This window comes from Schistocerca piceifrons, chromosome 2 (assembly GCF_021461385.2).
Source record: "Schistocerca piceifrons isolate TAMUIC-IGC-003096 chromosome 2, iqSchPice1.1, whole genome shotgun sequence".
NCBI lineage: Eukaryota > Metazoa > Arthropoda > Insecta > Orthoptera > Acrididae > Schistocerca > Schistocerca piceifrons.
Window position 1 is genome coordinate 766395729 of NC_060139.1, and position 13283 is coordinate 766409011.

Here is a 13283-nt window from a genome sequence, read left to right on the forward strand (position 1 = left end):
GAACTGACTGATACCATGACTAAACTGTTGTATGCTACATTGAGCCAGCTGAACACACAGCGCCTGCAGTTCAGCAGGTAGTCTGGGGTGAGAGGTTGCATCAGTTGGGGTGGGTACAGGAGTAAAGAGATGAGAGGTGGGAGGGAGGATTGGGGAAGAGCAGCTGGCAGCTCAGCTGGAGGCAACAGGTGTCCAATACAGGAATGTGGGAGAGAGAGGAAGCAGGAGCACGGAGTAGGAATGTGACACACGGGCACCAGAGCTGAAGACATTGTGTAGCGCATGATTGCAATGACATGGAAAAGTGGATTGGGAGAAGATGCAGCACAGAGGACTGTTGGATAGAGTGGATAGAGGGTATGATGCAGTTTGTTCACAGTGACTGAGGCCGGGAGGATTAAGGGAACAAAGGATGTGTTCAAAGGATAACTCCCATCTATGCAGTTCAGAAAAGCTGGTGTGGGAGGGAAGACTCCAGATGGCACAGATTGTGAAGCACCCATTGAACTCGAGCACCCTGCTTCCTCTCTCTGCTGCATTCCTATCCTGCACATCTGCTGCCTTTCCCTCCCACATTCCTGCTCTGCCTTCACCTGCTGCCTTCCTTCCAGTCTGCCAGATACCCATCCCCAGCCTTCCCTCCCACTTCCCACCTCTTTTCTTCCTCTACCCATCCCACCCAACACAGCCCCAGGCCACAGGCTATCTGCTGAACTGCAGTCATTGTGAGTTCGTCACAATGTAGTGTTACGTGTGTGTGTGTGTGTGTGTGTGTGTGTGTGTGTGTGTGTGTGTGTGTGTGTGTGTGTGTGTGTGTTTTAAAGGCAAAATACTTATATACTTATTAAAAGAAAGAGGGAGATACATTTTATTTGAACATTTCACAGAGAGAGAGGTAGTGTCACATTTGTTGAGTGACAAAGCAAAAGTGGAAATGAATTTCTCGTAAATATTTGGATCATTTACAAAAGAATACAGCAGAGTTATGCACACCTATTTGTCACTGCAAATGAGATGTGAATCCATCATTTCAGATCAGAAATGGAAGAGTAGAATAGCGCTCAGATCAGTGGGTGGCATTCAGTGGCCTGCCACTATAAAAAGTCTGAGTTGATCAAATCTGGCAGTGTTTTATGGCTATAAAAATTATTGTTCTCATTGACTACATTTCAGATGGTAATAACTGGCAAATAATATGGACCAACACAACAAATAATGTGAAAAGATGCCTGTATTGCAAAAGGAAACAAATCTCTCATCAGGAGTATGAACCTGTTAACGAAGGTTCTTGGCAAAGGGAAAATTAAAGTATCTGATTTGTGACTTGGATTACCCATCACATTCATCAGATTTTACACCTTAGGACTTCCAGGCCATTCTGCATTTAAAGATATGGCAGCTGTAAATGCATATTTTGCACACCTTGCAGAATCACACCTCAGGCCTATCATGAGGAATGCTGATAAGCTAAAAACCCAAACTAATGATGAAGCAAAGCCTCTGTAACATGTCATAATTTAAAATGTTTAAATTTAGCCACTTGTTATGTTGTGTTTATTTATTTAAGGATTAAATGCAAAATCACAGAAGAAACCTGTAAAAAATGTTTATTTTTAGTATTATCTACTCTCTAGAAAAACATAACTCAAAGTCTAGTAACCTGAAAGGTGACTCTACCAAAATGCAACTGCAGCTTCGATCTGGGAAAAAAAGTCATACGTTTCCATACCACAAATTTTGATCATCCCAAGAATATTCCTGGGCATCAGTAATTTTCCTTTCCATTGTATTACTGCCTACTTCCACACTTGATAATCACATCCTACTTGCAGATGGTGAAGGAACACTTAAGCCTCTTGACCATTACTTAGAAGTGGTTCTATACTTTCACAAATTCTACTGACTCACTGAATATTTTCATTTCCAGAAAAGGAAACCTTGCTGCTAAAGATACAGATTGAATTCAGTTGAATTCTGCATATGTTGGCAATGATTCATCTCTTATTTTTTAGTTATACAGAGGTGTTTTAATTGCCCATTACACTTTTTAGATTTAAAATTTCAGCTTTCAAAATTCAGTTTTATAAGGTTCACTGATTAATATTTAGTGTCATAAAAGTTTCTATAATACAAACAGTTAATGTTTTTTATTGTCGTTTTGTTGTTGCCCCAGGAGAATCTTTTTTAGCCTTGGAGTTCCAAATATCATACACCTGTCTAAAGCATGAAGCTACCTTAATAGTAATTTAATGTCAGTGCAGTTTATCTGATTTATTCTGCTATTCTGGCCAAACTCACAAAAATAATATTGTTAATTCTTTCACAGATCATGCATCTGGAAGAGCACCTGCAGAAGGGCCATTATTTGATGAGAGAACATACAGCATTATTATTGGACTACTATTTTTCCTGGTTGCTGTAATGGCATTCTACCTAATGTGGCAGTGTTACAGAAAGAAGCAATACAAACTGGGCAGTCTGAAATCGTGTCCCAGTTCTGCATATAATAATTATGTGCACAGAGATTCTTTTGCACCACCTCGCTATACTAGTGGGGACAGGCAGTCTAAATGTGAACCTTGTCATTACAAATATGTCCCTACTTATGACACTACACAGTTTAGTGACTTTGTAAAATCACCATCATTTGGAGCAACAGAAAAGACTGCATTGGCTCCTGTATGAATGACTAATGACTGAAGTAAAAAATTAATCGTCTTTTTTGTTTCTACAAAAAAGAATAAAAGATAGTTTCACTATCAAGTGTTATAGTTCCTCGGTTTCCATCCACAAAAAGACATCACTCTAAACACTTCTCATAAACTGCTTTGAAAGACTTGCAAGCTACAATCTTTATAAAACAGCAAGAAGATTATGTAAGAGTGGTTTGAGAGTCAAGTGCATTCTGGGGAAACTGAAATCTGATAGAATACTACAAGTGAACAATTTGCAAGACACTATGTCTTCAGGTTTTACAAGGAATATAGTATTAAAGGTGTATGAAAGAGCTTGTTTTCTGCTTCCATTACTGTGTAAAATCTTCTATGAAAGTTTGGTTTTACTGTTAAAAATGTAAGAGGTTATAACATGATTTTCTTGTATCCAGTAAAGGAAAGTAAATCTTTGTTACAGTGATACAAATGCAAATTAAAAAGAAATGATATACATAAGGATGTTTCCTACTACTTGAAAATGCTTAAGAGTTAAAGCAATGTGTGTAAGAAATTGTCAGCAGTAAGAGAAGAAGTATTAAGTACTTATATGTGTATTTTTATGAAGAAATTAAGGTAAATTTTATAGCATTACAATATGAGCAAGTGATTGTGCTCTCTGAAGAGCTGCTGCATCCAAGCACTGAACTATTTTCAAAGAATTTAAATGGCACATAATGCAACTAATCTTTATGGTTACTCATTTGTTCTTTTGGCAAGTCATGTGCAGATTTGAAAAAACAAACACACTGAACTTTTAATTTACTGGTAATAAATTTTGAAAGCAAAAAATGCAATTATTTTCTAAGGAGAGAAATATACTGGCTAAAAGTTTTAACTCATAGTTCTACATTGACTATAATGTGGCAAGCTGAAGAAGTATACTGAGTTTAATACTGCTAAAATAGTTATTACATAAAATCAGATTACAGCTTTCCTACTAAGAAAAAGACTGCTGTTCTATGTATCCAGAGTATGCATACAAATACACATTTGAAGTTTCCTTCAATGAGTTATATTGATCTCATACATTTGTAATGGCGTTAATACCTTCATTTATGTGAAATGAATGTAGAAAATTTATGATGGATTTCAGAAGAAATCTCTGTATGTCAAGCATAATTTTTAATTATTTTATTTAAAATCACAGCTATACTGTGAACATTTCTCCATGACAGTAAGGATGCCTGTGCTGACATACAGCGCTCTTCTCTTCATTTATAAGGTGTGAAGTTTACTAAATGAAATGAAATGTGGCAAAATTTCATTATTTAACATTCCCTGCTTACTGTCAATATTGTGGGCTTCCAGATGTGTGCCATCTATAGCTTAAACTTAAACATTTTTCCACGGCTGTTGTATTATTTGCTGCCAATGTATGTAACTTCTCTCACTAAAATTTTAGCCTACAAAGTCAAAACTATTCTTCAGTATATATGAAACTGTGATATACATTTAAAGGAATAGAGTCTCTTATATTGACACCATATTCATTTCTTCATTTGAAATGTGAATGTTAGGAATTCTAAAAAAGTAATTATTTGCCATCAAATAAATAAATCTATTTGTAAGAACAATGTTTAAGAAACATTTGAAGTGACACTTTTCTCAGACGAATAGCCTAATAAATTGATTTCAAGAAGTAAATGTTGAGGAACTTATTGTTTCTTTTTCTGGAATGATGCAATACAGATGAGGACATATGTATGATTCAGCACAGACAATATAGGAAATATCAACTGAAAGTTATGTTTTCAGTAATATGTTGATGTCAAAATTTAGTATTTTTGTAATGAACTCCACATAGTAAAAATATACATTTATATTGCTACTATATGACACTATCATGACCAATAGCTGACACTGATATTACTGTATTTAGTTTCACCAAAGCATAATAGCTGAAACTCAGTATTCTCACATTTTATTATTTATGCTACTACAGAAATTTAATTTCATATAAGGTATACAACACATTTTATTACATATTATTTTCACTTGTGCTGCACACTTTAGGTAAAGTGCTTAAATGAACATAGATATGTCTGCTGACTTGGGTGAAATACCATGAAAATCATTACTCCAGCCTCAATGTGCCTTTAAGTGAGGCAATATATTTGCAAGTGACATCTGGTTTGTGTTTTTGTCACTGACTGTTTCGTGTTACATATATTCAGTGTTAAGAATAATCTGCGTGAATAAACAACATCTACACGTACCACAACCATGAATTTCCTCGGAAAATTTAAATAAGTCACTTTTGTATTCTTTCAGTGCATCAATGAGTACTTAAAGATAATCATGTATGAAACACTATCTTGTCTTAAGAGAGAAAGATGTACTGTTTGAAAGTTTTTAAATAAACGTGCACTGGATTATTTTTTGTTGGTTGTTACTCAACTAACCACATTTTCTGCTTGTGTATTTCTATTTGTGTATGTTAGTTTTCCTAGTGCATATTTCTGTTTCAGGATTGATTTTATATGATTTGAATGTGCTACAGCTCAGTATTGCGTTAAGATCAGAAATGCAACTTGTCATTCATTCCACAGATTTTACAAGAAATCATGTGAGCAATATGATAAGTCCTGGATGATGTGTTCTGCGCAGTGTGTTAATGCAAAACTTCAAAAACTACCCAGCTATAAGAGCATTCGCATGTGACTGACACACTGCCCCTCACATGCCATTGTTTGCATGTGAATGTTTCCGGCAACAAGTTACTTGCACAGATAACTACCAGAAACATCCATGTAACCAAAACAGTATCCATCTTATCCCAATAAATTCCAATGTGTTCTCTAGGCCTTCTTTTGGGGTAAATTAATCCAAAACACATTTATAGATGAAACAGCTTCCAGCACAACAAAATACTGAAGCTTAGACAAAACAAATTATTATAAAGCATGAACTTCAGATACCCATTAAGGAAAATGACAGGAGAGATGAAATTTCAGCAACCTTGTGCATATCAGAACATCACATGGAATGGAATACACACATATCAATGGACACGAGCTAATAGCATACTGCAGTAAAACCCCTAAGAAGAAATGGGGAGTAGCTGTAAATGAAAAGAGATGGAGTTAAGTCCCGGGCCCTTCAAATCAAGGAATGTTGTGTCAGACAGGTTATTGAATGCTGTGCTATATGTGTGAACCAGAAAATACACATGTTTGTAGTATTGACAGATTACTGGCCACCAGATGGAAGTATCATAGCTTTGATAAGGCAACTAGAAACAGTTTTAATATGGTTATGGACACTTAATGCGAGAATAATTCATTGAGATTTTAGAGCTGATTTTCTCTCAGATAGTAATGACAGAGGGCATCTAGCATTGTTGATGTCCAGCTTTGGATTACGATCTAGAGTAAAATTCCCTATGATGACTGAAGGACGTAGTGCAAAGCTATTGGAAAATTGTTTTCAATTCCAACAACCTGCAATGGTTTAACTGTAAAATCAATAGTCGGTGGTCTATCTCATCATGATTGTCAACTTTAAGAATTAAATATACTAATGGTACAAATTGTAGAAGAAAAGTTTTTATTGCAGAATCATCAACAATGATTTGATCACAGTGCTTAAAGAGAAATTGTGAGATGAATCCTAGGGAGAAATTCGAAAGCAGATAGCGCTAGAAAATAATTTAACTCCTTCTTAAACTTCTTCATGAAACACTTTGAGCCTCGTTGTTTCCTAACAAATAAGGATGATACTGAACAGAAGAGAGAATGTGGGTAGGATTGTTGTTGTTGTTGTGGTCTTCAGTCCTGAAACTGGTTTGATGCAGCTCTCCATGCTACTCTATCCTGTGCAAGCTTCTTCATCTCCCAGTACATACCGCAACCTACATCTTTCCGAATTTGCTTAGTGTATTCATCTCTTGGTCTCCCTCTACGACATTTACCCTCCACGCTGCCCTCCAATACTAAATTGGTGATCCCTTGATGCCTCAGAACATGTCCTAACAACCAATCGCTGCTTCTAGTCAAGTTGTGCCACAAACTCCTCTTCTCCCCAAATCTATTCAATACCTCCTCATTAGTTATGTGATCTACCCATCTAATCTTCAGGCATTCTTCTGTAGCACCACATTTCGAAAGCTTCTAGTCTCTTCTTGTCCAAACTATTTATCATCCATGTTTCACTTCCATACAAGACCACACTCCATACAATTACTTCCAGAAACGACTTCCTGACACTTAAATCTATACTCGATGTTAACAAATTTCTCTTCTTCAGAAACGCTTTCCTTGCCATTGGCAGTCTTCATTTTATATCCTCTCTACTTCGACCATCATCAGTTATTTTTCTCCCCAAATAGCAAAACTCCTATACTACTTTAAGTGTCTCAGTTCCTAATCTAATTCCCTCAGCATCACCCGAATTAACTCAACTGCATTCCATTATCTTCGGTTTGCTTTTCTTGACGTTCATCTTATACCCTCCTTTCAAGGCACTGTCCATTCCGTTCAACTGCTCTTCCAAGTCCTTTGCTGTCTCTGACAGAATTACAATGTCATCGGCGAACCGCAAAGTTTTTATTTCTTCTCCATGGATTTTAATTCCTACTCCAAATTTTTCTTTTGTTTCCTTTACTGCTTGCTCAATATATAGATTGAACAACATCGGGGAGAGGCTACAAACCTGTCTTACTCCCTTCCCAACCACTGCATCCCTTTCGTGCCCCTCGACTCTTATAACTGCCATCTGGTTTATGTACATTTTGTAAATAGCCTTTCACTCCCTGTATTTTACTTCTGCCACCTTTAGAATTTGAAAGAGAGTATTCCAATCAACATTGTCAAAATCTTTCTCTAAGTACAAATGCTATAAATGTAGGTTTGCCTTTCCTTAATCTTTCTTCTAAGATAAGTCGTAGGGTCAGTATTGCCTCACATGTTCCAATATTTCTACGCAATCCAAACTGATCTTCCCCGAGGTCAGCTTCTACCAGTTTTTCCATTCGTGTGTAAAGAAATCGAGTTAGTATTTTGCAGCCGTGGCTTATTAAACTGGTAGTTCGGTAAATTTCACATCTGTCAGCACCTGCTTTCTTTGGGATTGGAATTATTATATTCTTCTTGAAGTCCGAGGGTATTTTGCCTGTCTCATACATTTTGCTCACCAGATGGTTTTGTCAGGACTGGCTCTCCAAAGGCTGTCAGTAGTTCTAATAGAATGTTGTCTACTCCCGGGGCCTTGTTTTGACTTAGGTTTTTCAGTGCTCTGTCAAACTCTTCACGCAGTGTCATATCTCCCATTTCATCTTCATCTACATCCTCTGCCATTTCCATAATATAGCCCTGAAGTACATCACCCTTGTATAGACATTCTATATACTCCTTCCACCTTTCTGCTTTCCCTTCTTTGCTTAGAACTGAGTTTCCATCTGAGCTCTTGATATTCATACAAGTGGTTCTCTTTTCTCCAAAGGTCTCTTTAATTTTCCTGTAGGCAGTATCTATCTTATCCCTAGTGAGATAAGCCTCTACATCCTTACATTTGTCCTCTAGCCATGCCTGCTTAGCCATTTTGCACTTCCTGTCGATCTCATTTTTGAGACGTTTGTATTCCTTTTTGCCTGCTTCATTTACTGCATTTTTATATTTTCTTCTTTCATCAATTAAATTCAGTATTTCTTCTGTCACCCAAGGATTTCTACTAGCCCTTGTCTTTTTACCTACTTGATCCTCTGCTGCCTTCACTACTTCCATCCCTTAAAGCTACCCATTTTTCTTCTACTGCATTTCTTTCCCCCATTCTTGTCAATTGTTCCCTTATACTCTCCCCAAAACTCAGTACAACCTCTGGTTTAGTCAGTTTATCCAGGTCCCATCTCCTTAAATAAAGGGTAGGATAACTCTTGAGATTAGAGTATCCTGTGCTAGGAAGAGTGAGATCTACCTAACTCAGTGAACAAACTGTAGTCGCAGATTTGAAACTCCATTACCATCATTATTGTAAAATCCTACAGCCTGTCATTAAAAAAGAAAAACTCATGCAATAATGCCAATAAATTAAACATTCCAAGAATAACGCAAAAACTACCTGAAATTTTATTAAATGAAAAACAAACAGAAACAATGGTGCAAATTAAATTGATCAACTCGCTCCTCTCCCCCCCAGCCCCTCACCAGAAAATATTTCTGGCAGAAATGATGGCACTTTTACATCGTTGGAGAACAAATTCAATGATAACTTCCTTACAGTAGCAGTAAACACTGTGTCAAGTAATAAATAAACAAATAAAGATGCTGTTGTGTACCAGGTTACGAACTACCACATGTGGAAAGTTGGATTTAATTACAACTTAGAAGATTTATTCTAAAAACAAGGTGAAACAAAACTCAGCATAATCACTTGTGTCCAGATCAATAGCCACAGTTCATCTCCCGTACACACTATCACAGCAACAGTGTCGCAACAAAGGGGAGACCTGCCCCATACTTCAGGAGACCCACCAGACGAGTCACCTTCCGGGCCATGATGATGCGACTTAATCGTGTGGGGCTGGATCCTGATTGGCTCAGTTGACTCCAGTGGTATGACTGCTGCATCTCTTGTGGCGCCCCCACTGTGAGCACTTTGAAGTATGCCGTGTTGCTGCCACTAGAGTGTTGGCACACGTTGCTTGAGATTTTTTTTTTTTTTTTAAATAGAGGTGGAGCCCCTCCACGCCCACACCGGCATGATGGCCAACACAAAAGGTCTACTGCCATCTCTGCATAAGGGTTAGTATTCACTAAAGTGAGGTGTCGCAGGATGTGGGTACTGCGATGTTTGCGTACGTCTGGTTAGGATTAACCATTAATACGCGCTCATCTGGAGATAGATTGGTCAAAATCTGACGAAGGGTAGCGGTTTGAAGGGCAGAGGAAAAAAAGTGCCAAAGCAAGAGCCAAGGGAAAAAAACCTCTGCGAAAGTTAGGTCGGGCGGCAAGAGCAGTAGCGATTGTCTTGCTGCCTGCGGTAGGTTGTGCAAGGATAGGCTTTGTTAGTAGTGGGTATCATGCATGTCGATGCCTTGACGTTGTGCGTTTGTGCTGCTCGGCGGCTGGCGCTGGGTGCTGGTACAGAGTCCTCGTTCAGGGTCCTGCAACATGCAACAGTTAGGTTTGTTATCGGTCTTGTGTCCGATAGGTCATATACCGGAGGCACAGTGTGAGGGTGTGTTGGCAGATTGTTCGTGCGTCTGTGGGTGAGCTCGTCGGTGTCCCTGCTGTGGCCTGTTGGTCGGCTCTAATAGCAGGTGGTAGTTGCCAGTCAGTGTTGCTGATATGCAGGGGCTTACCGGCATTTGTCGCTGTTTTGCGTATGTTAGTTTACCATAGGTGGTTATGCCCTAGCTAGCAGTGTCTTTGGCCGCTTGTGTTTCCACCTGTGGTTGTGATCGTAGTTTCCCAGAGTGAGGATGAAAGGATTGTTCGTGTGTCTCGAGTTCCTGTATAGTCGTGTGGCGTGTTTCTTGAATACTTCCTTGAGGGTATCAAGGCGGTATTCATGGTGAAGATCCACGGTGCGTGTGTAGCGTGGAGCATTGCTGATGATTCGTAGCACCTTGTTCTGTATGATCTGCAGGCGGCGCAGTCGTGTGGGAGCTGCATATCCCCAGACGGGAGCTACGTACGTCATCAGAGGTCTAATCAGTGTCATGTATAAGGACCTCGACACCCTCCTATTCAGTGTGCTTTCCCTGTTGAGCATTGGGTAGAGCTGTTTGAGCCTCGCGTGCGCTCGGTTGGCAACGTATTCGATGTGGTCCCCCCATGTAAGTTTCCGGTCCAGCCAGACACCAAGGTATCTGACTTTCTCTCGGAAACGTATTGGGCGTGTATGTAGTGTTATCGGTCTACAGTGTTGGTGTTTGCGCAGTAGTTTCGGTCTGCGTGTGAACAGAACTGTTTCGCACTTGTCGACGTTTACTTTAATACGCCATCGCTCCAGCCAAGGCTCAGCTGTTCTGAGTGCTGTCTGTATTCGTGAGTTGATGTTCGACGGTTTCCAGTCTTGCGCGAGGATGGCTGTGTCATCCGTGTAGACGGCTAACGTCGTGTTTCGTGTCGCAGGAAGTCAATAATGTACAGGTTAAACAAGATGGGCCCTAGGATGCTTCCTTGGGGTACTCCAGCTTGGATACCGTGTTGTGTTGATTGTTTATCCTGCACGTTAGTGTTGAAACATCTGTTCGTGAGATATGAGTGTATGAGACGTACGAGTCCGTCCGGGAAACCAGCTTTGCTTAGTTTGCGTATGAGTCCGTTGTGCCAGAGACGATCGAAAGCCTTTTTGATGTCTAGGAACACGGCCCCTGTGGCTTTGTTCATGTTGTAGCCGTGTGTTATATGTTTGACTATGCGGAGGAGTTGTTGTGTTGTCGAGTGGTGATTCCTAAAACCGAATTGCTCCGGTCTTAGGGTGTCATTGGCGATGCAATGCCTAGTGATACGTTTTAGTATTACCTTCTCAACAATCTTGCTGAGCGAGCACAGCAATCTGATGGGTCGGTAATTTTGTGGGAGGGAGTGGTCTTTCCCTGGCTTCCTGAACATCAGGACCTTGGCCGCCTTCCAAAAGTCAGGGAAGTGTTGGTGTGTCAGGATGGCATTCGTTAAGTGTGTGAGGTATTCTACGGCTTTATCCATGAACTCCTGGAGGACACGGTTTTGAATGCCATCAGGCCCAGGGGCTTTTCTAGCGTTGGTGTGCTTGATAGCCCATGTGACTTCATTTGTGCTAGTACATCTTATTTCGTTACGCGAGGGCTGGGCTACAAGTCGTGTAACCTCCTGGTCCATTTCAAGTGTGAATGCTGGGTCTGAAGGAACCAGATTCGGCATGAAAGACGCTGCAAGTGTTGTGGCCATAAGCTCTGCCTTCTCCGTCGCGGAGTAGGCTGGGCCGTCTGGTCCTTGTAACGTGGGAATGTAATGTTCCTCCCTGGTGAAGTGTCTGGCCAGCTGCCACACGCCAGGACGTGTGGTATCCAGCCCAGCGAGTTTCTGTCCCCATTGTTCGTTTCTGAATGTTTGAATTTTATTCCGTATTATGCCCTGGAGTCTGTTGACGTGCAGTTTATAGAACGGGCGCCTGGTACGCTGCCAGTATCTCCTGAGGCGGTTCCTCATTGAGATAAGGCCCAGGATTTCCTGGGGCAGGGCCGTCGAGTGTTGTCTTGGTGTTGTAAATGGAATGGCGTCAGTCATTGCGTCTTGGACGGCAATTGTGAGAGCCTCCACAGCCTCATCGATTTGCTGTGTGTTGTTAATTTCGTGGGTGTCAGGAATGCGACTATCAAGCGTTTCCTTGAACAGTGTCCAATTCGCATGCTTGTAGTTAAGCATCCTGCGTGGTTCGATGTCCTGCAGTGTCTCTTCCATGTGCAGTATTACAGGCATGTGGTCTGAGTCCAGATCGTTTTCAACCGTTAGGTTGAGTGTGCATGTGATGCCCTTTATGAGGGCTATGTCTAACACGTCTGGCCTATGTTGGGCCTCTGTAGGCACGAACGTGGGAACGTCCGGTCCAAGTATAATGTAGCTTCGGCCTAGTGCGTGTTCGTACAGTTTCTTGCCGTTGGAGGTTCGTATTCGTGAGTTCCAATCAGGGTGTTTTGCGTTGAGGTCTCCAGCGGCTATTACCCGCGGTGCTATGTTGAGTACTGTGCTGATATCGCGTGTTACTATGTTTTTAGGAGGATTGTATAGCGATACCAGTGTGGTGTTGGCTCCGTTGAACTTGACCCTGACGGCCGTAGCCTCTAGTCTTTCAAGTGCTGGGAGCTCGATGTTCGTGTGGTCTATGTCTCTGTGTATGATGATTGCCGTGCCTCCTCCCTTCCTGCCATCCGCTCGGTCGGTACAATAGACGCAATAACCTGGGAAGTTTAGTTGTTTGCGAGGCGTAAGCAGTGTTTCGTTCACAAGTGCGATTCGGATACCCTTTCGCTCCATGAACGCGGCCATCTCGGCTTTTTTGCTTGCGATCCCGTTGGCATTCCAAAACAGGATCTGTGTGATTGTGTTTAAGTCTACGTTTCGGGGCTGGTGTGGTGTATTATCCATGCAGTAGTGTAAAAAGCGGTGTGATAGTGGCTTGGAAGCTAGTCCAGTTGAGCGTACCCGACATGAACTGCATGAAGAGTTGTGAGACACACCCCATAATCTTCGTGACTATTTCGGTGGTCGTGCGTCCGGGGAATAATGTTTCCATTATTCTCTGGAATGTTGTCGTAATGTTGGTCATGTCGGCCTGCGAGTTATTGGTCGTGTTAGCGGCCGCTTGTTCCAGTGTTGGCATTTGGTGAGGGCTGGCCTGCGAGTCGGTTGTTCGTGTGGCAGTTGTGGGCGCCTGTGTATTCTCTGTGGTGAGTGGGTGTGTAATGTGGGTTGTTGAGTTGGTGTCCGGGATGTATTGGTGGGTGTTGGTGTTCTGTTGCCTGTGTGCTTGTTGTGGTGTGGTCGTGTTCCTCGTGCTGCGGCTGTTTCTCCTTCTCCTCCTCCTCTAGCGCTGTGGTTGTCCCTGTGTAGGTGCGTTTTCTGTAGCCTGTGGTGGGCTGCAGTTCGC

The 13283-nt window shown here is 41.1% G+C and overlaps 1 protein-coding gene across 1 annotated transcript in view; it reads left to right on the forward strand.

Annotated features, from left to right (window-relative positions):
* Positions 1–5079, forward strand: part of LOC124776882 (cysteine-rich motor neuron 1 protein-like) — a 47351-nt gene extending 42272 nt beyond the window's left edge. Inside the window, exon 9 of the mRNA XM_047252066.1 lies at positions 2327–5079. Within this exon, the coding sequence (XP_047108022.1) occupies positions 2327–2685 (359 nt within the window). The 3' untranslated portion in view covers positions 2686–5079. The remainder of the gene's footprint in view (positions 1–2326) is intronic.
* The last annotated feature ends 8204 nt before the right edge of the window (positions 5080–13283 follow it).